At 37.6% G+C, this 27,641-nt stretch overlaps 1 protein-coding gene across 1 annotated transcript in view; it reads left to right on the top strand.

Annotated features, from left to right (window-relative positions):
• Positions 1–27,641, top strand: part of RAPGEF4 (Rap guanine nucleotide exchange factor 4) — a 177,437-nt gene that overhangs the window by 10,253 nt on the left and 139,543 nt on the right. The window contains exons 2-4 of the mRNA XM_063318177.1: positions 3,397–3,539; positions 14,240–14,328; positions 23,555–23,701. Of these exons, the coding sequence (XP_063174247.1) occupies positions 3,397–3,539; positions 14,240–14,328; positions 23,555–23,701 (379 nt within the window). The remainder of the gene's footprint in view (positions 1–3,396; positions 3,540–14,239; positions 14,329–23,554; positions 23,702–27,641) is intronic.

Below are 27,641 nucleotides of genomic sequence, written 5' to 3'. Positions count from 1 at the left end.
GCATCTTCTCCAGGGTGTCCTGTCTTCTCATTATGTGGCCAAAGTATTTCAGTTTTGCCTTTAATATCATTCCCTCAAGTGAGCAGTCTGGCTTTATTTCCTGGAGGATGGACTGGTTGGATCTTCTTGCAGTCCAAGGCACACTCAGAATTTTCCTCCAACACCACAGTTCAAAAGCATCGATCTTCCTTCGCTCAGCCTTCCTTATGGTCCAGCTCTCGCAGCCATATGTTACTACAGGGAACACCATTGCTTTAACTATGCGGACCTTTGTTGTCAGTGTGATGTCTCTGCTCTTAACTATTTTATCGAGATTTGTCATTGCTCTTCTCCCAAGGATTAAGCGTCTTCTGATTTCCTGACTGATAAGAGAAATGGGTTTTTTTGCAGACATGAAGGCTTTGGCATAGAGTACAGAAGTGATGATTGGGTGATATCCGCAATGTTATATTAGAAGAAACTCCAAGGAAAGGATAGAACTTTGAGCCCAGAAGTTCTTCTTATCTTTCATATCACAGATAGGTTTGACATACTGGGAATTCTAATAATCTTTTCTCCTTTGATTCTGTCGGTTCTTTCTGCATAGATAGTTACCTAGTAATTGAGTTTTAGAGACTGAAAAAAATATGTACAAACAGAGATTGGGAAAAAAAGCAGAACCTTCTCCAAATTAGGCAGGACTTGCTATTCTAGATATTATTTGGCCTAAAGGAAAATACATTTGGTTTTCTGAATCTCAAGCTTTTAAAACTGAAGACCATTTATTATTTCTTTATATTGTTTTAGTGAAGATAATGAAAAAATGCCAATAATTACTGGCAAAAAGTAGAAGTTAATTAGGGTGATATATAGAGAAAAGATATTTTGGGAATGTTTTATTGGAACCAGATGCAGATAGATACTTGTGATCAGGTGAAGTGCAGTAACAGAATGCCGTTTTGTCCCTTGTAATTTTTCTGTGCTTCTTTGAATATGCTGGCTTGCTTTCATGCTTTCACTGACAAACAGTTGGTTTTTCTTATATCCCAGATTCCATTCTGCTTTTTACTGAAGTGTGGTAGATCTATAACAGAAGCCATTGTACTTGCACTGAGCCTGTGGCGGAAAAGAATGGGGTATATAAACTTTTGCATGTTTTTGAGAGATGGCATTACACTCAGGACATGATCAGACTATTTCAGTGTGAAACTGTCTGGTCAGCAGGCGTTCTTACTTTCTCATCCTTCTTTCCCAGGTATGTGGGAGACAGTTTTTTCCTATGTTGTTCCCAACTTGTGGAATGTACATCCTAGGGAACTGCACTCACTCTCCACTCTTTATGTTTTGGGGGAAAGAGCCATGGCCTTCCTCTTCAGCCAGGCCTTTTCTCTTTGAGTTAGTCTTAACTATTTTTATGATGTTTGGTTAATTTTAAAATTTTAACCATTGTCAGTGCTTTAATAAAATCATTTCCTGGTCAATGACCAGAATAAAATGACTGACTAAATAAAATGATTAGCTATGAAGGTAGAGACATGAATATCTATTTAAAAGAATCCAGCCCTCAACCCACAGTTTTGGAATCACTAATTAAAATGGGGTGATTTCTTCATTATCAGCTTCCAGGGAATTTCTTAAAGGCTAGAATGTGGATCCCTAAAAAGAAAGTAAAATTAAATTAAAAAACAACAACACAGGAGCTATTTGCACTCGGCACACAATATAGTTGTGCAGTACCTAAATAAAGTCTCATTCTAGTTGAACTTGATTTTGGACCCATTTGTGTAGTTTTCTTGGCCACAGTATAGATAAGGTTCTCCATTGCTGCCTTCTGGGATGTTTTTTTCCAGTTACCTAGTTTAACCTACAGCCTTGGGTTTCTGTGGTGGTATTTCATCCATGTACAGTACTAACTCAATCCAACTCTACTTAGCTTTTTGAAATAAGCCAAGGTCAGCTACATTTTGGCACCAAGCTGGTCCTATGCAGTATCAACTATCTGTCAAAACACAGTTCTCTTTCTATCAAGACAGGAACATAGAGGTACATTTGGTTTTTTAATTCAGAAAGCTGAGGAGTTCTCTGAAGATAATGCACACTTTAGATCAACATTTTCATAAGAGTGTAGCTTGCATTTTTTCCTGCACTGCTGCTCTTTTTTTGTTTGTGTGTGCTGCAAATAAAAGATGAGAACTGTCCCTTTACACTCTAGCTGTGATTTGACCTCAAGGTAAATTTGTAAACCGCAAAGTATGTTTGCCCCGTCTTGTCAGCTCTTACGCCAGTTGCCTTTATGATACATGTTTCATGGTTGACTTGGTTTCCTTGTCCTTATTGTACTAAATAGTATTTCTTCTTTTTGAATAGAAAAATACTACAGTAATGTAAGCCTGATTTTTAAAAAATAGCTCAAGGATTTACAGTCAGTGAATGTTTCATTTTTTCTTTTCATTTAGTCTGCACAGTTTAATCTTTTGTTAGTTGTTTATTCCAGGAGCTGAAGGCAACATACACAGTGCACCTTCCTCCAGTTCTGTCCCCAGAGTATTTCTGTCGAATAGATTGAGCTGAGAGAAGGGGACTGACACAAAATTACCCAATGAGCTTCCTTGAGTTGGACTTGAAACTAGGTCTTCCCCAATCCTAATCCACCCCTCTAACCTTGAGACCAAGGGACGCGGTGGCGCTGCGGGTTAAACCGCTGAGCTGTCGATCGGAAGGTCGGCGGTTCGAAACCGCGCGGCGGGGTGAGCTCCCATTGCTCGTCCCAGCTTCTGCACACCAAGCAGTTCGAAAACATGCAAATGTGAGTAGATTAATTGGTACCGCTTCGGCGGGAAGGTAACGGCGTTCCGTGAGTCATGCTGGCCACATGACCCGGAAGTGTCCTATGGACAACGCCGGCTCCAAGGCTTTGAAACGGAGATGAGCACCGCCCCCTAGAGTCGGACACGACTGGACTTTACGTCAAGGGAAACCTTTACCTTTACTTAACCTTGAGACCATACAGGCTGTCTCACCGCAGTGTATATTAAAATGTGTAACACTGGGAGGTACCCCTGTATCATTTATCGCCTTTTCACAAGGGGCACCTAGAAAGATGCTTTTGGGAGCCACTCAGCTATAACAGAATTCTACTTTCACTGAGGCAAAATACTTCCTTAAAGATGATCCTAATTTTCTAAAAGAGCAATCTACAACCAAGGTTAGTCTGTTTGTTGCTGTTATTGTTGCTGGTGGTTGGTTATATTTAGGCTGCGTTTAGCTGTGTGCAGTTTTGACTTCTGTATTTTATGCTCTTTTTAGTTGACAGTTTGATTTTATTCCTATCGCCATCTTTGGATAAAGTGACTCAAAAAGTGAAAGATACTAGTTTTTTGATAAACAGGCAAACTAATTTCATTTCTATTATTGCAGACCTTTGGAGCGTTCCAGTGAAGATGTGGATATTATATTTACTCGGCTAAAAGAAGTAAAAGCTTTTGAGAAATTTCATCCCAATCTTCTCCAGCAAATATGTCTCTGTGGCTATTACGAAAACTTGGAAAAGGGCATTACATGTAAGCTTTTTTTTTTAAGATAAAGAAAATGTGTAAGAGTAAACCAGGAATGAGGTCAAAGTTTCTTTTTTTAATGTTTAATGTTTTTAATATTAGCGTTTTTAATGTGAAATGTTTTTAATGTTTAATTTTATTTTTTTTAATGTGAAATTATTTATTATTTATTATTTATTTATTAATCAAATTTATATAGCCACCCATCTCACAAGAATTGACTCTGGGTGGTGTACAATAATCAGTTAAAAAACAACACACATATAAAACAAGCATTTAAAAATATAAAACATAAACATAAAAAATTAAAAAATATTAAAATATTAAAATTAAAGTATTCTTCCAAGCAGGGATAAAATTATCTTTCTTATGAAATTTGTTCATGTATTCATTTCTACATATAATCCATTAGCCATAGATTATTTTCTATTATAAAGTATAATTGTAATTTTAACTACTTTAAATAATTATTTATTTAGAATTAAAATTATATTTATTATTCAGAGGCCAAAAAATTATAACCTTAGGACTGCTAGATTACAGCCTGAAAAGAACTTAAATATTACCAGATTACTATTTAAATGCATAAAATAACAGGTGCGTTAATTAGCTATCCTAGGTTAATTTTCATACAAGTTTCTAGGATGAAAGTTTATTTATTTTTATTTATTTATTTTCTATCCCGCCTTTGTTATTTTTATGAATAACTCAAGGTGGGGAACATACTGAATAACTCCTTCCTCCTTCCATTTTCCTGACAACAACAACCCTGTGAGATGAGTTGGGCTGAGAGAGAGTGACTGGCCCAAGGTCACCCAGCTGGCTTTCATGCCTAAAGTGAGACTAGAACTCACAGTCTCCTGGTTTCTAGCCTGGTGCCTTAACCACTAAACCAAACCAAACAACCCAAAGTATGGATCCGGTATGTAGATGACACTTTTGTCATAATACAAAAGAAACAACTGGAAGAAACCCACAAAACCATCAATAACATCTTTAATGGAATAAAATTCACAAGGGAGGAAGAAAACAACAACTCACTACCATTCCTGGACGTCCTCATCAGTAGAGGAAATTATGGTAAGTTAGAAACACAAGTCTACAGGAAAGCTACCCACACCAACCAAGTGCTCTACTACCAAAGTAACAATCCAACCTCCCACAAGAGAAGCTGTGTAAGAACATTATTTAGATGAGCACTTACACACTGCAGCAACCCAGAACACCAGAAAAAAGAAAAAGAACATCTGTACAGCATCTTCCAACAAAATGGATACCCGCTCAACTTTATCAAAAAGTGCCTCACCACCCAACCCACTACAACCCAACCAATGGAAATTATGAAAAGGATAACACTGCCATACATCAGAAACATCTCAGAAACCACCAACAGACTATTACAACCACATGGCCTCACCATAGCACATAAACCAACTAAAACTCTTCAAAACGTATTAAGCAAGCCAAAAGACCCAATAGCCCAAGAAGAAAAAATAGGAGTTATTTACAACATACAGTGCAAAGACTGTAACAGCCACTATGTAGGACAGGCAGGCAGAAGACTAGCAGAGCCCATCCACAAACACCAACTAGCAGTCAGAAGACACGATGAGAACTCCTTGATCTCACAACACATGGACAGACTCAAGCATAGTTTCAACTGGGAAACTGTGAGCATCCTAAACCAAGCCAAATCCAAAAACGCCAGAGAATTCCTAGAAGCCTGGCACTCAGACAGAGCAGCCATCAACAGACACATAGAGGTAAACAACATTTACATACCATTCAAAAGAGACAATAGAAAAGCCAAAAGACCAGGACACTCCCTTGCCAGCAATCAACACCCAGATATGCAAAAATCAACACTAGGATTAACTCCAGATGAACCATCAAACAGCACAAGACACCCTTAACTATGGATTACAACATGGAATATAAATGGAGCAAATGCTTCTCAAAAGAGAAAAAAAATCTCTATTTGAAAAAGTTAAAACAAGATGTGATTTGCTTACAAGAAATGCATATTAGGAAAAAGGATATAAAATATTTGAGTCACAAAAATTTGGGTGAAAAATTCATTTCATCAGGAAGAAATGGAGTTGTTTTGTATATAAACTCTCGACTATATCCCAAACTTATATTGACTGATGATTATGGCAGATATGTTGGGGTGGAAGTTTGACTTTGACACTGGGAATTTATGCCCCAGATGAAGATAAAACAGCATTTTGTAAAGTTCTAATGGATAAATTATTGGACTTTCCATATGAAAATTGGTGTCTCCTGGGAGATTGGAATGCGATGGTTTCCCCACCAAAAGTTAGGACCTCTGAGAAAAATATTAAAAATACAGAAGGCAAACTATCAAAGGTTTTCTTTGACTTAACGGACAATTTGGAGCTTGTTGATGTATGGAGATATAAAGATTGTGACTCAAAAGAATATACTTACTTTTCTGAAAGACGTAGATCTTTTTCAAGAATAGATACAATTTGGATCTCTAAGACTTTGGCTACTAATGTTCATAAAGTCTATTACCAAAGGCTTTCTTGGACCACAACCCAGTAACTTTGACTTTTAAAAGGTAAAATGGCTCTTTCAGATGGAGATTGAATGAGCTGTTGTTGCAAAGGAAACAGTGGAGGATTGCAAAAAGAAGTTAAAATATTTTTTTGAGAATAATCTTAATAAAGGCACAGAAGTCAGAACGGCTTGGGAGGCAAGTGAAGTTTTATAAGAGGATATTTCATATAACGCAACAGTGAATTTAAAAAGAAAAGACAAGAGAAAATACAAGTGATTTTGGATGAGATAAAAATAAAGGAAGAAGAATTTAAGAAGTCCCCAGGGAAGACAACTATTACCCACCAAATTAAGCTTCTATAGAGGCAATTATCTATGTTAACAGTAAGATGGAAATAAAGATGAATTATGTAAAACAAAGAAATTTTGAATTTGCAAATAAACCGGGGAAATGGTTGACATATTATAAGTTGTGAAAAGAGAAAGAAAAGAAAGTGATTCTAAAGTTACAAGAAGGAAATACTGTAAAAACAGATAATGGAAATATGTGAAAAGTTTCACCAGTATTATTTTACTTTATATAAGAATCAAGAAATTTCCTTGGAAATTTTTTTTACCAAAGATTACAGAGAATCAGAGACAAATTATGAATGGACCTATAACAGTAAGGGAAGTTTTTGAAGTCTATTAAAAAGACTAAAACAGGAAAGGCACCTGGTCCAGATGGTCTCCTGGCCTCTTGTTATAAATGTTTTGAGGATGAACTTTTACAACCTTTACAACAAACAGTGAATGTTATTTTACAGAATGGAAAGATTCCCGACAGCTGGAAAGAGGCCATTAATTAGAAACATTATTGGGAAAATTAAAGGACGTTGGTATGCTAGAAAGTTTTAAGATTAGTAACCAGAAGATGAAGATGTTAACAAAAATATGAAAATAGAAGGTCAAATAGAACTGATGGAGAAAACTGGTTTTAAGATTTGAGAAAAAAGTACTTGGGTATTACTATGACAAAGATGAATTGTATGTTATTTCAAAATAATTATGTTAAGACATGGAACGAAATTAAGAAGGACATGTTAAGATGGTAGAAATTAAAATTGTCACTGTTGGGGAGAATTTTTGTGATTAAAATGAATGTTTTGCTTAGAATGAGGCTTTTGTTTCAGACAATACATGTTTTGACAACTGATGTATTCAAGCAATGGCAAAAAGATATATCTAAATTTGTACGGCAAGGGAAAAAACCATGAGTTAAATACAAAATGTTACAAGATGCAAAGAAAAGAGGAGGATTGAGTTTACCAGATTTGAAATTGTGTTTTGCAGTTTGTTGTTTGGTCTGGATGAAAGAGTGGATGTTGCTGAGAAACAAGAGACTTTTAAAGTTAGAAGAGCATGACCTGAGGTTTGGATGGCATGGATATTTATGGTACGATAAAGTTAAAGTTAATGTGGATTTTAAAAACCATTTTGTTAGACGTGCCGTGTTGAGAATATGGAATAGATATAAACCCAGGCTGTGCCTGAAAACAGCTCTGTGGATCTCATTACAAGAAGCATTTTATAGAAGAGAAACAACAGGCAAAGACAAATGATTAACGTACAACGAATTATTGGAGAATCATCAAGAGGAATCTAAAATTAAGAGAGCAACTAATGGCAGAAGGATATACAGTAGTTGTCAGTGTTTTTTCCCATTTACAGCTATCAGAAAGATTTAAAATAGATAAAAAGATTTGTAGTGTGGAGCAAAGAAAGACAGAATTTGAAATGCAATTGTGTACAGATGATGAACATGTAATTGCTAAAATGTATAAACTTTTATTGTAATTTTAAATGGAAGAAGAACAGGTTAAAGAATGTATTTTGGTTATAATATACAGATGGATAAATGGGAAAATATGTGGCCAAAAGGGTTGAAATTTACGTTTTGTTATGATCTTAAAGAGAATGTTTATAAAATGATATATCGTTGGTACATGACACCAGAGAATTTATCTAGAATGTATAAAGCCATTCAAAATCGGTGTTAGAAATGTGAACAACATGAAGGGGCATTTTATCATGCTTGGTAGACATGTAAAAAGGCTTTAAAAAATTGGATTCAAATATACACATTGATACAGAGGATTTCAAAGATTAATCTTCAATTGAAGCCAGTACTTTTCCTTTTAGGACTGATGGATACATAGTGAGAAAAGAGTAATGGAAGATTATTTCAGTAGATGTTCACTGTGGCGACATTACTATATGCACAAAGGTGGAAAGATTTGTCATTATCTACCATGGAGGAATGGTTCATGAAATCAACAGAACCTGCTGAGATGGACAAACTGATTTGTTTGAATAGAGAAAGATCATTATTGACATTCATCAATGAATGGAAACCCCTTTTGGACTTTTTGCGTAAGAAGGAAAATGATTATGTGACTTATGTGTTTGATGATTAGAAAGAATACTTTATAGAAAGAAGTGTTGGCAGATTGCTAGGAAAGCCTTTGGCCCAGGAGAGATCAGAAAAGTCACACACCAGGCATTTCTATAAAAATAATTTTATTTACAGAAAGCAAAACATATTTAAAAGCTTCTGCATTCTTACAGGCTCTCAGTGAGAGCTGCTTAACTCTCTACATGCCTACACAGAAGGGAAACTGAAACTAAAACAAGTCCAGGCACGTTCTTCCCCCTAGGTGCAAAAATTAACATCCGAAAAGGAGACAATTAAATTCAACCTCTTCACCCGGCCAAAATGATTAGTTACCATAGTAACCTTAATCTGTAGTAGAAAACATATTAACACTCCCCTTTTTATACTACAGAATAAGATGCAAACCAATTTTCTTTGACAACTCTGTCTTTCCATTCACATTATTTTAACATTATCTCCCCTTTGGTTTAACAGAAAGCTACCATCCTTCTTCCTGTGTATTTCTAAACCTAGGTTGTTATAATTCCAAGGCTTTTTAATATGAAATGGCTTTTCATGCAGGCTTCAAAATCAAGCCTTTGTTTTTCTGTTGATGTGAACAGCAGCAAATCATCAACATAAATGCACAGATACATACAGCCTTGTTTGTCTTTCTTCATATATACACAGGGATCTGCTTTTCCTTTTTCAAAACCAAAATTCTGCAGTTTTTCATCTAATTTTTGGTTCCAGGATCTAGCAGCTTGTTTTAACCCATAGATTGACTTCTGCAGTTCACAGACTAGATTCTCCCCTTTTTCATAGCCAGGGGGTTGCTGCATGTATAATTTGTGGTCTAAATCACCATAGAGAAATGCAGTTTGAATGTCATAGTGGTGAACTGACATTCCTTTGAGTGCAGCAACTTTTAACAGTAATCTAATTGATTCCCCTTTAGTAACTGGTGCAAAAGTCTTGTCAAAGTCTAAATCTTTCCTTTGAGTGAACCCTTTTGCAACTAATCTTGCTTTATATTTTTGGATTTTGCCATCAGCATCCCTTTTCAGTTTGAAAACCCACTTACAACCCAGACAGCGTTCATTGGGAGGTAGATTTACCAGTTTCCATGTTTTATTTTCTTTCAAGGATGCTAATTCATGTTGCATGGCAGAATGCCAATTTTGTGCAATCTCATGTAGTAAAGCATTCACTTGTTCTAAAGACTCAGGTTCTGTGAATATGTGAAAAGCCTTTACTGTTTCAGCCTGAAAATGTGATGGAGGAACGCCTTTATTACTCCTCTGAGATCTGCGAGGTAATACAGGGCTTAAATTTTGACTCCTATCACTTTCCTGAGAAGCATCTGTCTCATCAGACGGATCTTCAGTTTGCTTTTCTGGTTTAATGTCCTCATCAGGCAAAAGATCACCATCAGCAAGTCCTTGCTGTTCTCTTGTGGTGGTCAGTTCAACTGGAGAGCTAGAATTTAATCTCCCCCAGTTTTGTTCAGCAAAAGAAGCGCTTTTGCTAATTATTAATTTCTCTCCCATTATGAACCTGTAGCTCCTTTGGCTTTGTTCATAGCCAACAAAGATGGCTTTCTTTGTTGTGGGGCCTCCTTTCCTTCTCTGCTGTTTTGGGATGTGAACCCATGCAGTGCTACCAAACACTCTAAGATGGTTTACCTTTGGTTTCACACCATAAAACAAATGGAATGGAGTGTCCTGAATCACAGAGTTATACAATCTGTTTTGTACATAACAGGCAGTAGATATTGCCTCTCCCCAATACTTAAAAGATAAATGTGAATCTTTAAGCATGCATTCCATTGCATTTTGCAAGGTTCTGCCCTTTCTTTCAGCAACACCATTTTGCTGAGGGGTGTACGGGTTAGAAAGAATTTGTTCTATCCCCTTTTCCACTAGGAACCTTCTGAATTTGTGAGAAAGGTATTCTCCTCCTCTATCACATTGGAGTGCAGATACAGGCCTAGGGAATTTTCTATTTGCCCATGTCACAAAACCTTTAAATTTCTCAAATGCCTCATCTTTGTGTTTTAAGATGTAGATAAATGTGTATCTTGAGAAATCATCAATGATGATCATTGCATACCTTGCTTGTCCAAGACTTGGAGCAAAAGGACCAATAATGTCAGAGTGTACAATTTCCAAAGGTCTAGTTGTAACTCTGTCACTGTGCTTACTCACAGGAGCTTTTAGTGTTTTGCATTCTTTGCAAACTACACAGTCTAAGTATTTGTCACAGGGTTTTATCTTTAGGTCAGCACACAGCTGTGGCATTTGTGTTATATACTTGAAATTAGCATGACCAAATCTCCTGTGCATCAGGTGTACACATTGGTCATGATATGGCGTGTTGCCAACTGCAGCCTTGCAGCTTGGCTTCCTTGCATTTTGCACAATGTACAAGGAGTCTTTTAATATACCAGTAGCACACAATTTTCCATTTTTACGTATCTCACAACCATTTTTCTTAAATGTTATGACATACCCTGTTGCAGCCAATTGTGCCACAGATAAAAGGTTTGACTGTAAATTTGGCACATACAACACACCTTTCACAGTTTCTCCCAAGCAAGATAAATACAAGTCACCTTGTCCCATAATTTTGGTCACAGACCCATCAGCCAAAGAGACACTTTGTCTTTCAGTTTTAGACAGTGACACAAAAGAGCTTTTACAATTACATAAATGACAATTGGCCCCAGAATCTAACACCCATACATCAGAATTACCCTTCTCAGCAACCTCTGCAATTTGGGTTGTCTGAAGAGCCTTCTTCTGTGTTGCCCTTGTGTTCTTCTTCTCTGTCTTTCTACTCTTGGGTCTCAAGGCACAGTCTTTCTGCAAATGTCCAGCTGAACCACAGGTGAAGCATCGCTGGCTGGCTAGCGCTGTGGCCTCAGCTTCCTTTCCCTTCTTTTCCCTTGTTTTCTGGTATTGCAGCTTTCCAGAAGAGATGGGGGGGGGGAATCTTTCCTCTCTCTTCTCCCATTCAGCGAGTAAGCACTGTGTAACATACGATGGGGTGAGGTCTGCTTCAGGCATAGCCTCCAGGGTACAAATCAGTGTGTCCCACATTTCATTCAGTGAGGACAGGAGGATATAGGATTTTGTGAGAGGTGTAAATTCCATTCCTGTCTCCTGCAACTCAACAAACAGCTGCTGAATATAATGCAGGTGCTCAGGAAGGCTATCTCCTTCTGCAAGGTAGGCTTTGTACAGCTTTTTTTTCAGGGTAACTTTACTCCCTGCTGTTGCCTTTACATACAAGTCTCTTAAAACGTCCCAAAGTTGCTTTGCAGACTGCATACTTCACACGTGGACTAGCTGATTGTCCTCAACTCCCAGGATAATGGTGGCTCTAGCCCGCTCATCCTGTCTCAGCCATTCAGCACTGGGATTTTGGGGGGTTTGCTCACCAATTGGCAGCCAAAGATTCTCTCTGCGAAGATACATCTCCATCTTCAGGGCCCAATTCAAATAGTTGGTCTCTGATAGGCGCTCCAGAGGCATCACTGAGGGCTGGGAGGTAGCCATGGCTTCTTCCTTCTTTTGCAAGTCACCTCAGCTGGCTTCTTTGTCCTGTAGACCAGCAGTTGCTGGAAAATCTCCAGGTGGCTCCAAAGAAAATCTTCACAGGTCTTTGCTACCTGCGTTTAAATTGTGCATGAGTTGTGGAGCTGATCTCTCCATTCTCTCTGGGGTTTTACTGGGCTTACTGGGTTGTTTACTGGGCCCATAACCTGTTGGCAGATTGCTAGGAAAGCCTTTGGCTCAGGAGAGATCAGAAAAGTCACACACCAGGCATTTCTATAAAAATAATTTTATTTACAGAAAGCAAAACATATTTAAAAGCTTCTGCATTCTTACAGGCTCTCAGTGAGAGCTGCTTAACTCTCTACATGCCTATACAGAAGGGAAACTGAAACTAAAACAAGTCCAGGCAAGTTCTTCCCCCCAGGTACAAAAGTTAACATCCGAAAAGGAGACAATTAAATTCAACCTCTTCACCCGGCCAAAATGATTAGTTACCATAGTAACCTTAATCTGTAGTAGAAAACATTAACAAGAAGGGGATTATGATGTAATCTTAGAGAGGGAGGTTTGATTAGATTTGTATGTATAAGTGCCAAGAGGAAGATCAGAAGCCATTTCTTTATATTTCTTTTCATATTTTCTGTTCTTTTATTTTCTTTCTTTTTTCTATCTCGCTTTTTCTTTGTCTTTCCCTTCCCTTCCCTTCCTTTCCCTTCACATTTACTGTATCTTTTTCCTTGAATGTACTTATTATATATGTAAAATCTTTTAATAAAAACTATTTTTTAAAAAAAAGTCTCACAAAGCCCTATTTTAAATGGCCATATTGTATTCAGTTATGATGTACACAGTTAACATGTATGTTTTCCACCCACCCCAATGCAACTTCACGTTTTAGAGTTGCTTCTGCACAAACAAAAGACAATTTGCCAATCTGCTTGTATGAAGTTTTCACTTCTGACAATCACCATAGCAATGACAGGAATAAACTGTACTTTGCTTCTCTTGCCCTGATATGAAGATCTATTTTTATCATAGAAATGGGTAATGCATTTCAGAAATGCAGAGAGAAAGAGAGACAGACTGCCATCCAAAGGGAAAAAACCTTCAAAACAGTCCAGGGAGTACTCAGTAGTGGCCACAAAGTACTGATGAGCTTTGGGGAAACAAAATGAATGTTGGAATAGAAGAAACAAAACAATTATGAAAGGTAGACTTTCTGATTTTACTTATATATAAATGGTTTCACCACAGGTTTCAAGATAATTCTGACTTTCCATACTTTGATAATGTGTGATGTAGACCTAAAGAGCATTTCTCGGGGTTCCTTATATTAAAATTTTTTTGCAGCATAGTAGTAGTATAACTTAGGGGTGTTTTGAGATCAGGGAACTAATTAAGTTAGTATGTAGGTAGAAAGCAATAAAGGCAGATCCATGGGCATCTACACGAGGGCAGTGATATCAAGCATGTCATGATGTCATTGCACCAATGATGGAATTACTCACTTTATGTCCTTTGTGCAGCTAACACACATTTCATAATGGATGCCAGTTAAAGGTAAAGATAAAGGTTTCCCTTGACATTAAGTCCAGGTGTCCGACTCTAGGGGGCAGTGCTTATCTCCGTTTCAAAGCCGAAGAGCCGGCATTTGTCTGTAGACACTTCCCTGGTCATGTGGCCGGCATGACTAAATGGAACGCTGTTACCTGCCCGCCAAAGTGGTACCTATTAATCTACTCACATTTGCATGTTTTCGAACTGCTAGGTAGGCAGGAGCTGGGACTAGCAACTGGAGCTCACCTCGTCACGCGGATTCGAACTGCTGACCTTCCGATCAGCAAGCTCAGCAGCTCAGCAATTTAACCCGCAGTGCCACCGCATCCCTCATTGGATGCCAGTTACATGATGGCATTTTGACACACATGGCACCATCATGTTTTTTTACTGAACAGTGATGGGAGATACACACAAAACACAACCAACCCAGTTTAACCAGTGTAATTGTCAAATCCCAAAGAATATTAGGGATTATAGTTCAATCTGAAGAATTCTACTCAGAACTACAGATGTCGAAGTTCTCTTTGAAAATATAATCACTATTGATGCAAATATGCTTACTTAATTAAAAGTTATGATAATTAAGTTACATTAATCATATAGTTATTATAAATATATCTTAATTTGAGTGTCTCCCTCTTTTTTGGCAGTATTTCGTCAAGGTGATATTGGAACAAATTGGTATGCTGTATTGACAGGATCTTTGGATGTTAAAGTTTCTGATACGAGCAATCACCAGGTAAAATTGCATCTCTCATACAGTACAATTTTCTCAGGAAAATATTGCCTACAAGTGGATAAAACTGTTGGAGTTTTTAGCAAAGTTGTACTGTTTTGTTCCCTGTGGGAGCTTTCTGAAAAATTAGTGGCCAGGTCGAGTGTCATATTGTGTCTTTTAAAATATAAAAGATTGTGTCAATGGTTATAATAAAATAACATGATTATTCCACCCACATTCCTTTTTAATAGCACCATTTAAAAGCACCATAAATCCAAGCACCATCATCTTGGATTTATGAAGCTCCCTGTCACTGTCTTTGTATTCTCACAGCTCTTAAACTTTAAACCTGGGGCTATAATATCTGGGCTGCAAAATTTCACAAGACCACAAGATGGGAGGAAAGGGAGTTTCACTTCGCTTCCATCTGTCGGTTTTTCAGATTTCTGCAGACCGCTTGTCATAGCTGTATTAAAAGTATATTTTTCAGTGAATTAGATTTAAATATACTTAGTTACAGTTTGAATATTAAATAAAAGCTTCATCACATCAGTAAGCTCTCAGTAGATTTTCCATTAGACCAAATTTGTCTGAGGCTACTACAGATAGTTGTTGCTTAAACTCGTTCAGCAACTGTTCGAAGTTATAACGGCACTGAACGAGGAGACTTACGACTGGTCCTCATAGTTGTGGCTGTGTCCCCACTGTCATGTGATTGTGATTCAGGCGCTTGGCAGCTGGCTTGCAATTAGGATGGTCACAGTGTTGTGCAGTCACGTGAGACACTCAGCTTATAATGCCAGAGTGGAATGCCATTTTTGTTTAGAGGAAAGGAGCCAGGACTACTTCTTCAGCTGGGCCTTTTCATTTGGAATTGGTTAATAAGGACTATATTTTTAATAACCATAATCTTGTATTAGGATTTCCACTGCTCTTGCTAGTTTAAATGTCTTTGGTTAGCAGTTTCCAAATAGACGTGTTCTGTCTTGCATATGAGCCGTCTCAGAATGTTAAGGAACCTGGATCGTGCAGAGTCCCATATTTACATTTAGGCCACTGTGCAAAATGTAACAGGAAGCTCTTGCTCCTTACCTACATGTCCCTTCCCTGACCGAATGTCAAGGAACGTTGGATAGCTGTGGAGGCTATCCAGACACCTCTTAATGAGGAGACTTATGGAGGAGTTGAAGGGAGTGTCAAGGTTGTATCAGAGATAAGGGTTCTAGGGAAGGAGGCACAAGACCTCCCCTCCATCTTCCACCAAAATAAGAAGTGCTTTTTTTTTTTTTGCCATTAGGATTATTCTCTCTGAGCTTCTCAAAAATCACATGCTCTCTGAAACTACTCTGTCCTTCTCCACTTCCTACTCATTATGCTTTGAACTCTCTTGAGTGCCAACATTTACAAATGTTTCATTTCAACCATTTTTCAGTGAAGCCTTGCATAAAATGCTTAGTTTGGGTCCCCTGTATCAGTCCAAACAAAGGTTGTATTGCCCAGCTTTGCTTCCATTACTTGTACACTTCCTTTAGGGGGGGGTGTATATTGTCTTTCTCTTCCTTTTATTTTATTCCATACTGTGAAAAATCTAGGTTGTAAGATCTGTGGCCCATGCAAGGATAGCTGTCTAATTCTGAGATGAGACTGTAGCTCAGCAATAAAAGCACCTGCTTTGTATAGACATAAAATTCCAGATTTAGGCTCTGGCATCTCCAGGTGAGGCTGGAAGAGAATTCCCTCTTAAATCTTGGAGAATCAAGCCAGGTCAGTCTAAATAACCCTAAGGTAGATGGACAAATGAACTGGCTTACCAAAAGGCATCTCAGGTACCCACTGAGATCCAGACAGCTCCATCCTGATGGCATTCTGGAGGGCCTTAAAGACCAGGCTATTCTCCCAGGCCCTAGGCTACGGGGGTTTGAGCCCCTTGTGGGGTTGTCTGTATGTTTTCTGTGTTTGGGCCAGATTTGCTGCTTTCTTCTCTAATTTTCAGTTGTTCTCTATTTATATTATTTTTTTGTTTGTTTGTTTCCTTACTCATACTGTATTTTATTGTTTGCTATGTTGTGAGCTGCCCAGAATTGGGTGGTGCCTAAATTGAATAAAATAAATTAAATTAAATTAAATTAAATTAAATCTTCCTATAAAAAAATACCTGTACTTTTATATTACGCTACAAATTACAGTGTTCATTGATATTGCTAAACAAGTAAACAATAAAAGAAAGAAACCATTCACATTTAAAATGTGAAAACCAGACGCATTTTGTTTTCTCATCAAAGTTATTTGATTTATTTATATAGAAGCAGCAACCATTGAACTAACTGTTCAGTCCAGGTATTACTATGACTTGTGTTTCATAAGAATAATAAACAGGAAAATTAGCAGATTAAATTACTATGCTGTTTCATGTTGGATTGTATTAATAGCTGCAGAATTCTATACCACAAGAGGGCAGTGCTAGAATGAATAAGATTTTCTTTCTTTTTCACATTAAACTAAGCAGACTTAGTGCCCTCACAGGGTTATCCTTTTTCTTCATTGGATGGGCTGGTTTGGCTACCAAAACAACTTTACAGAAGTGCAGAAATAGACACCTAGATTCTCGGAATTTCTGTGAATTTGAGAGTAACCACTGCAATAGAATATGGTAATTCGCTGTAAATTAGTTACTAATTTACTGGTGTTACAGTGAGAGTAGCTTGCCTATATGTGAAAGCCTAACTCCAGAGTCTGACTCCAGAGCCTTAATTTCACCCATTTTAAAAGCAAAAGGAGAAATAAGGAATCACAGAAGGACTATTTTATAGCATTTCTGATTTTTCCATGACTTATATTAGGGCTGCCATATGTGGCTATAAAATATAGATGACTGCTAGAAGGCAGCCAAGATTGAAAGTAAGCATGATGAGATTTGCCTTTCTTAGGGGGCAGCGATGGATCCTGAGTTTGCTCACCAGGGAAAAATAAAATAAAGAATGCCTATAAAAAAATCAGAAACAAAAACAGCAGCATCCACAGTGACAATCAAGTGAATTCATTTTTAACATTTAAGTAGCCTTGAAGTAAACTCACCCAAGTATTATTTTTGGGAGAAAGACTTTCAATCAATAAAGGGAGTTTTCTCAAAAGTTGGGGGAAATTCATGTGCTTGGTATCTTTTTTTTTTTTAAGACGGATCTTTCACGTGCCTTCTTTCTACTTGGCAGAGGCTACAAGGGAAAATAGGATTGGGAGAACAATCTATTCGCGGACATATCTGTTTCGATGGTGTTAATTTGTGAATCTGTCCCATTCCATTACTGCATCAATCCATACATTGTAGAACAAAACATACTTCTGAATACATTTCTCGTGCTCCTCCTCTGTGAACTGCTGTTCGAATTTTAAAAGTTCAAGGGCATAATTTTTTGTATTTTTCAGGATGAAAAGATATCTGTAGCAATTCCAGGGAGTCAAATAATGTTAGTCTCTTTCTCCATTGTCCTTTTTTGAAACCAATTTTCTCAACCTTTTTAAAAGGCTTTTTTTCCATTAAAAAAAGGTGACATATCTTTTTGTTCTAATTAAGCCTATTGGGAATAGAGGGGACCAATATTTCAGTCTTTATTTCCTAATGTATAGAATATCAATTTTTGAAATTTGTACACTTTCCATATATGCTTTAAGGATATTTTTGACATGGAGGTATAGAAATAAATGAGTTAAGACAGGCCAGATACTCAAGACTATGATTAGTCATTTAATAAACTGAAATATTTTCCTAATGGATGATAAGTGCAATAGCCTGTAAAATATTGTCTTCATAATGCTTATACATTTTATATAGAATGTTGCAGTAAAATACATTTAAATACATATATTAGAAAGCATTATATTTGGAGTCCCATAGTACCTTTATCACATATTTTTCATATATTTTTAAAGTCTGTTTTTCTCCTCTTTTTAACAACTACATGTAAATACTTTTGGATTTCTTGAAGTCTTCTGACCACAGAGTCTCCCAAAAGCCTATCTTTTACTCTTCCTAACTTTTTTCCTTTAAAAAAAGGCATCCTATTCTGGCAACAATAGGAACATGTTTTCATTTTGAGGATGTGACAGAGCACTTTCTCAATCACCCTGCTTAACCCCTTTCCTGCCGTCTTTGAGCTGGCTCTAGAGATTGGCATGGAAGAAGGATCACTTACTTCTAAGTCAAAACTGGTCCTCGAAACCTCGAAATCTAGAAAACTGGTCCTAGAAGGGAACATCTGGCCAGTCTTATTGCTGCATTAATGACATCAGGACTGCAGTCTTATTTGCTCTAAATAGTTATTAGTGTTAATGTATTTGAAATGTCTAGACAGAGGGCATTTTGAAGAGGTGGTTTTATCTAATATGCTACATATGTGAAGTACTATATTTCTATTTCTCCCTCAGTTTTTCCCCATAACGATTGCCCTAAAAGTCACTGGGTTGAGAAAGAGTGACTGGCTCAAAGTAATCTACTGAGCTCCATAAACAAGAGAGGATTTGAACCTCTTCCCAGTCAAAAGCCAACACATTCATACGCGCACACACACACACAGACCCTGCTATATATAAGGTACACATGTATGCTGATAACCCCAACTGCACTGCATTGAAGAAAAATATTGGTCTTCATTAGTGTTCCCTAACTTGGCACCCTCCAGATATATAAGATACAGCCTGTACAGCTAATAGGTGTGCTGGGCAGTGAACCATAGACATTGTAGTGCAACTTAATTAGAGGATGCCAAGTTGGGAAAGGCTGATTTTCATAGTTCTTTCTTTGAACTTATGTTCTTAGCCAGAGTAGTTTCTGTGAAAGTTCATTATGCCTACCCTTTTGTCTGAGAACATTTGAATACATTGACAAGACCTATATAGTATAATGATGTCATTGGACAATTCATGAAGTAGGATTGTTAGCTGACCATAGAAAATGGAAATTGGTCACTTTTGTACTTGTCTGTCCCGTACCAGAAGAATATAGAGTAGGTCAATGCATGGCAATACATGTTACTGTATGTGAGAAGCTGTTACTGAATGTATAGTGACAATAGATCAGGTGTCGAAAAAGTGCAGCTCATAGTTTTACAACCCCCATAGCCCACTAGATTTTTGGACTCTTTTTTCATCTTAGTGGGTTTAAGGAGGATTAAGGAGCAGAATTGTTTCCTAAACTTTGCAGAGATTTAAAACATTGACTAAGTTAAACAAACAAACAAACATCTCAATCCCCAGCTGGATTTTTATTGGGTTATTTTTGATATTTTAAAGAGTAAAAAAATGTATTTTTCCTCCCCGAATGAACTCCCCAGGCTCACTTGCATTGCTGAAATTCCCTCTTCCATTTGCTCTTCAGCCTGAAAAAAGAGAACAGACTGCAGAGTTTTATCAATCAGTAGAGGGCACTCTAATACTAAGGAAAAGAATCTTAGTGAAGTTGCACCCTCTACTTATGCAGCCATTGTAGGAGGAGAGCTATGTTACTCTGTGGTAACAAAAAATTGGAAGGAATCTGGTATCACCTTTTGCAACAAGCAAATTTTATTGAAAGGCAGAAGCTTTCATGAGCTGCAGCTCACTTCATCCAATGTGCCTGATGAAACTTGCAGCCTTTGAGGGGTAGGGATGAATATAGAGCCCAGAGCAACTCTCAAGTTGACAAAAGTTGTCTATTCCTGGACAAGTTGCTCATAAAGTTGGGAACTTTGAATTGTATGTATGTATGTATGTATTTATTTTATTCAATTTCTATAGCCACCCATCTCAGCAAGTGACTCTCATTAGATCTAAGAATTCCTACAGGCTTAAAGGCACCTAAGTTTGAATTAACCTGATTTCTTAGAACTATAAGCCAGAAATAGGCACATATTCAGTTCAACTTAAAATTTATTTACAGTCCAAGTCCAAACACAAATAGGCACATATATAATATACTATGTATTCCATAGACCCTTTTACTGATTTTTTTTTCTTTTTGTGCCTTTGAGTCAGTGTTGACTCCTGGTGACTGCCTGGACTAGCCCCTGCAGTTTTCTTGGCACGATTTCAGAAGTGGTTTGTCATTGCCTACTTCCTTGGGCTAAGAGAGAATGACTGGCCCAAGGTCACCCAGCTGGCTTTGCTCCTAAGTGGGATTGGTTCTAGCCTGATGCCTTAACCACTATACCAAACTGGCTGTCCTTTTATTGATTAGCCCATATCATATTAGAGTGTGCTATAAGACTGTTTTTACCATATCTGCCTGCATAATATAATGTTAATACTAATTTTGATGACTCAAACAATATCATAGGCAATGAAAAATGAACTTTATCAATATAAGTAGCCTCATTTTCCTGCTGTAACAAATAATTTGCATGGGAGAAAATTAACTTCAGAAGAATCATTCTGGATCAGATCCAAGACCTATCTAGTTTGTCATTAGATCGAAGAAACTTAAACCAGGGTATGAGGATGACAGCCCCTTCCATCGATGCTCCCTGCAAGATGATATTTTAGGTGCTGCCTATAATTCAGAAGATAGTAAATATGTATTAAATCTATTAACTATTAATATTATAATTCTCCATGAATTTGTCCAGTCCCCCTTTAAAATCATCCAAATGAGTGGCCATTACTAATGTTATTAGTTTAACTATGTGTTGTATAAAGAGGTATGCTCCATCGTTAGCTTCAATGGAGAACCCCAAGCTGTGAGAGAAGAAGAAAAACTTCCTACTGCCCACACCTCAGTTGGGGCACAAAGTATTACCCTTATTTATTTAATACTCAGGCTTCTCCATAAACACTGACATTTTAAACCATAATTTTACCTGTTACAGATGACTGAAGGATTTGACCCATTTGAGCATTAATTTCTAATGTTAGTTTGCATTCTCATTGCATGAGATTGTTGTATGAACCTTGTACGTAGCAATATATGAACCGAATCTTTATGTCAGAAACAAACCACCTGGTTTAAGTTTCTAACTCATCTTCTCTGTAGAAAACTCAGTGGCTGACCCATCAGCTGGCAGCCAGCAGTGGGATATGTGCTGGTTCTCAGCTTCCTCAAGTTTATCACATTCCCAAAGTCCAATCATGGGAACAGCAGGAGTTCCTTGAGAGCAGTGTTGAGCCATTTAATTGGCTCATGCCATGATTTTTCCATTGAACAAATGGGCACCAAAAAGAGATTGGGCCTTTGTTCACTAGGCTACCAAAAGAGCTTGCTGGCTTTCCAGGGAAAAAAACCCCTCACCTTTGATGAGGTTTTTAAGCCAGTTTCTTTCCCCTAAATCTGCAGATGTGTATAGGAACTCAGTTTCCTTTCTGCTGCCTCTCCAATTGTATTACCCCTTCTGAATTACATTTTCTAAACCGAATCAGTATACTGTATACTTCTAGGGGATAAGAAATGCCTCAAATTCCCCAGTTTGTTTACTTTCTGAACAAGCCCTTCTTTCCTTCCTTCTTGGAAAAGAACCATAGAGAGGTTTGATTTTCAGGAAAAAGGAAGATGGAACAAAAAGTAGTAGTACTACATCCCTTAACTGTCTTGCTTCCCAGATTGTGTTAAGGCCAAAAGTATATGGCTTAGTATGATTGTAGAAATGGAAATCCTGTGATTATTCAACTAATTATGGTTGAGTAGACCATGGCTTAGTGAAGTATGTGAACCCAGCTGCTGAACTCAAGTCAACAGGCGATAGAATTCCCTCTTTCAGAATGAATCCTGTGCAACTAATTATTTTTATTTCCTTCCTATGAATTCATCTCTTCACACAAAAGAAGTGAAGCAGAATTATGGTTTATTCATTGAACAAGGCTGAATAAATAGAGATTATTATGTTGTAAAGCCACTACCATCATTGCCTATGTGCTCATTGGGAACTTGCCTGTGATATCATGTCCTGTATCTGTACTGTTTTTACAAATGTTCTATTTCTCACAGTGAAGAAGGGCCCTAGCTCATTTGTATTCATTGCAATGGGTTGGTGGCGAGTGACAACACGTACGCTGTGAAACCATCACTCAAATGCTACAGTGTACATACAAGCATCAGATGTCATAACATCGTTACATAATTGTGACATTTTCATGATGACGTTATGATGCACGTGTCATTTTGACATCACTGTGGTTTGTTATGGATGCTGCTTTCTTTGCTCAATGGCTAGAGCACAAGTTTTCGTACAGAAATCCCTGGCATCAGTAGACAGGACTGGGAAGGGCTTCTCTCTGAAAACAGGTAGAATCAATAGTCTTTCAATATTGGGGATATTATGCTGGGAAGACAGTTGACTCTGTATTAGGCTGTTTCCCGTGTTCCTAAAATGTCAAAGGCAGTGAGTCATCACAGTACTGCTAATAGACTGGAACAAAGAGTGTGAATCAAAGATTAAATAGATGATGTCCTGTATCATGTAAATAATATTAAAATAACAACAGCAACAACAACAGCAACATTTTAAATGTAATGGCTTACATATTGGCAACTACTAGGAGGTAGACAAGATGCCTAATTCTTGGTTCCTTTATTAAGCTCAATTAAATCCCCTCTTTAATATCTCATTCTTCTAAACAAACAAGAAACATATATTCACTGCTTTTGTTCAGCAATTAAATGAAACAAGTGATGCCAGCAAAGCAGGACTTAGAATAAGGCGTCTGGGGTATAACACAGTGGAACATTCAGGCAGATTCCCAAACACAGTGGGTTGGCTTTCTGCATTTTAAAGTGCAGTGATAGGATCATTTAAAGAAGTATATATGTATTGGACTGTTGAACTTGTATTCAAGACTGAAGATCTGTTTGTCCATCATCCCACCATAACGTAGGGCTGTCCATACCTCTGTTGTAAAACTTCAGACGGCCACTAGATGACAGCAAAGAGAGAGAGAGTTTTCTCTATTTCTTTACTACAGTGTAGTGGTGTTCAGGTTTTTGCAGCATAGATATAGTAACCCTACCTGATGTGAGCATTAGGCTCTGGTAATAGAAAGCCACTCAGTTTAGAAGATATTCTATTTTTATTATTGCTTGACATAGACTAAACATTCAGAGGATGAGTGTTAGTTTGAACTAGGACAAGGCTTTCCTAAAAGACAAATACACTATTTGTAGGAAATGAGTTGTCATTTCCTAACCATTGTTCCCAAGTGAAGATAGTGTGTCTTTGGCAAGACAGTGGTTCCTAAACCCTTTGGAATCCAAAGGCTGAGTGTGTGTCTCTTTAACTCTGCTTCACAGGATGCTGTGACAATATGCACCTTGGGAATAGGGACAGCGTTTGGAGAGTCGGTCTTGGATAACACCCCTCGTCATGCTACTATTGTTACCAGAGAAAACAGTGAACTCCTGCGCATTGAGCAGAAAGATTTCAAGGCACTTTGGGAGGTAAGCTCAAAAGACTGTTTGATACATAGGGAGACAAAACAAAGGTCAAGCAGTCTAACCATACAGTATATTGCATGGATAGCCTATGCATAGGTTCAGTGGAGCTGACTGTAGGTTTTCATATGCTGTCTCTATGACAAGACCTGCTTTCAGAAAGGTAGTGAGAATGGATTTTTTTTATTTATTTTTTTGGAAAAGCAAAAACGTGTTCAACAAATTGCCAGATTCTTATTGTTATTTTTAGGGTGCACATAAATACTTTTGTTTTAAAAAAGACTCTCCATTCCCCCTTTCTTTTTAAAATTAATTTACATATGCATACAACCTGACATACTTTTTTATTTGTTACCATTCGTTCTATTAAATATTTAAAGTATTGAAATGATTTGATTTTAATTTGATAATCTCTTAAAATGCTATTCTGCTATACAGTGTGAAAAGGTAGATGCTGTTGGAGTTTTGTAGTGTTTTGGAAGTGTTGAAAACAGTTTGGGGAATTTTAGAATTGGTAGCAAAATGATGAAGGTGAAAGAAGAAAGTGCAAAAGCTGGTTTGCAGCTAAACCTCAAAAAAACCAAGATTATGGCAACCAACTTGATTGATAACTGGCAAATAGAGGGAGAACATGTAGAAGCAGTGAAAGACTTTGTATTCCTAGGTGCGAAGATTACTGCAGATGCTGACTGCAGTCAGGAAATCAGAAGACGCTTAATCCTTGGAAGAAGAGCAATGAAAAATCTCGATAAAATAGTTAAGAGCAGAGACATCACACTGACAACAAAGGTCCGCATAGTTAAAGCAATGGTGTTCCCCGTAGTAACATATGGCTGCGAGAGCTGGACCATAAGGAAGGCTGAGCGAAGGAAGATCGATGCTTTTGAACTGTGGTGTTGGAGGAAAATTCTGAGAGTGCCTTGGACTGCAAGAAGATCCAACCAGTCCATCCTCCCGGAAATCAAGCCAGACTGCTCACTTGAGGGAATGATATTAAAGGCAAAACTGAAATACTTTGGCCACACAATGAGAAGACAGGACACCCTGGAGAAGATGCTGATGCTAGGGAGAGTGGAAGGCAAAAGGAAGAGGGGCCGACCAAGGGCAAGATGGATGGATGATATTCTAGAGGTGACGGACTCGTCCCTGGGGGAGCTGGGGGTGTCGACGACCGACAGGAAGCTCTGGCGTGGGCTGGTCCATGAAGTCACGAAGAGTCGGAAGCGACTAAACGAATAAACAACAACAACAGCAAAATGCAGTTAACTTTGAAAAATAATCGTATTAATTGGCAAATGAGTGATGGACTGATGAAGCTCTCACTTTTTAATTGGTTGTGTCTTCATGCTTAGAAAGCATAGTTCATCTCTTAACATACTAATCTGGTAGATTCTAGATTCTCATGATTTAAGAAGTGTTAACTCACACCAGGAAAGTAAACTGACACCTCCTGAGCTGGATGGTCTCTAGGGTGTTTACCCTCAGGAAGCTGCTTACTTTTTAGTCTACAGATACTGTTCTGTGGAATACGACCTTTAATTATCAGGCTATAAAAATATTATGTTCTCCTGATCTGGAAAACTTTTCCCTTTTGTTGCCCAGCTTTTGGACAGTAATTTAACACGTATGGGGCTGGAGACATTCCATACATAAGAAATTAGAATTAACACTAATCCTTTGACACATGTTTATGGCAAGATCATGGAGGGGGAGATTGGCTTCAAGAATGTATGGACAGTTCCCAGGTTGTCTTATGAAAAAATCATTAAGGAGCTTGACAATATGGTGCAATCTCTCCCTTTGCCACTTCTGCATTTTATTTCATAGAAACTGTACACAAGGCAGAGTAAGGCAGTTGCTTCAGACTACAGATGTTGCAGGGCAATGAGGAGTTGGTGAATGAACTTGGGGGTGCCAGTTGCCCTGCATCTCCAAAGTAGCTTTATAATTCAAGCCCTTGTCCTCTTGCCAGGGTTGCAGGAAGATTCAGCTGCCATGTGATCAGCTCTTGCATGTGGAATAGGGGAGGGACAAGCCTTGATCTTCCGTGAGATAGGAAGATGCCTTGGGCTGAGTCTGGCTTTTCATCAGACCTCCCCCACCCTGCTGCTGCTCCTCCTCCTCCTGACAAGAAGAACACTTGTTCTTCTGACAAGCCAGAGTTACAGGCCTGGAGAAGTAAACTATAGTTTTCTCCAAACCATCCTCACTGTCTCGGTACTTGTTCAGTGAAAAGAATAAATATTACCTGCCCTCTGCCAACCCTTCCAAAATGGGCTATTCCCTTTCCTTTTAAGGGTACTGTTTACATAACATCCTGTCCATGAACATCTGCTCTGCCACTTACCATGGTCCTCTGCAGAGACATCTAGTTTTACACAGGAGCTGGGGTATTAAGGTGAAGGTTCTCCTGAAGGATTAAGATGCCTGATCCCTTATCTGTGAAAAGAGATAACTTCCTTTGGACTTCTAAAATTTCATTTTTGAGATAGGAAAACTCCAAATCCCCAGATTGCTCTCATGGGCTAATCTATGAGTTTTGCTATTGATTTCAGGCATAAATGTGGATACTGTGTGTGAGAAACCTCAGCAGTACATAGTATGGGATATTACAGTTCTCTTCTTCCCTCTCCAATATCCTCCAGTGTATATGTCAAGAGTTAATGAGAAAATTAATTTATTCGTAGATATTGTAGGATAGCACAGGAGCAGTACTTACTATGTGTTCAGGTATTAGTCTTCAGTTTGGCTGCTCAGATTCAGAGTGGAAGGGAATGAATCTGTTGGAGATTTGACTTATTTTTAGAGCACTATCCTATTGCTGTGTATAGCTTGAACTTCCTGGGGTGACAATAGAAAACAAGCATTTTCTCTCTTCAGGAATAAAGTAATAAGTATTGAGGAATAAAGTATATGTATAATCATGACAAGAAGGTGATTTGCAAGTATAACACAGAGAATTAGAGTCTTTGCCATATAAGATGCATAAAGGTTTTGCTTAATTTGAGCAGAGATGGCAAGAAGATATAATAACTCAGTACATGACTTGTACTGAGTGTAAATTTGAAATCTTATTTCTGAGCTGCTGGCTTTAAAAATCCCAAGATTATTGAAATCTACTTAAGAAAAATACATTATGTAAATACTGGAGGTAATGTTGTATAATTATCACCTGTGAATTATTTGAAAGGATCAGAATGATTTTTAAAAATTAAACTAAATTTAAAAGAATTCAAATATGTAAGCCTAATCCATGCAACAGTTGTGAGAAAAATACGTACTAATGCCAATTTTGTACCCATGAAAACAGATACTTTCTCACAAGCGGGAGATGGGCTGCTATATAAATTTAATAAATAAATAAATAAATAAATACCCACAAATAGGTATCATTTCTAATGCTAACCGAAGTATTACATTTTAGGAATACTAGGGCATTAGGCATTTAAACTGATTTGTAATGAAACAGATATAAAAAGGTTTCATGGGGGTGGTTAATGATGGAATTTCTGTTCCTGTGATTAAGAAATGCTATGTTTTGAATTGATTGAGAAGGCACAATTCAGCCAGCTACACACATTTAAGTACTATTAATTTCAAAGGAAAAATAACCCACCCACTGAAATAGATGGGACAAAAGTACTATATTTTTGATTGGATTGTTTCCTTTGTTTGCTCGTTAGCCATCAGGTACATTGTATCTATTACATTTATATACTTCTAAGAGCAGATATTCTTCTATACAATTTTATTTTGAGCAGTAATATTATGTAAATAAATTCTAAATTATAATTTAGTTGTTGATTTTTTTTCCAAAGGCAGTATGTCAGAAATGCTTTACGGTTCAGTTGAGAAGGAAATTAAAGATGATGTAGTTTAAAATGTTGGATTGGTTTATGGAATATTATGTTACTAATTCATTGCACAACAATCCACTCCTGACCCT

The sequence above is a fragment of the Candoia aspera genome, chromosome 1 (assembly GCF_035149785.1).
Source record: "Candoia aspera isolate rCanAsp1 chromosome 1, rCanAsp1.hap2, whole genome shotgun sequence".
Taxonomy (NCBI): domain Eukaryota; kingdom Metazoa; phylum Chordata; class Lepidosauria; order Squamata; family Boidae; genus Candoia; species Candoia aspera.
Note: the sequence above shows the minus strand (reverse complement) of the source record. Positions and strands in the feature narration are given on the sequence as shown.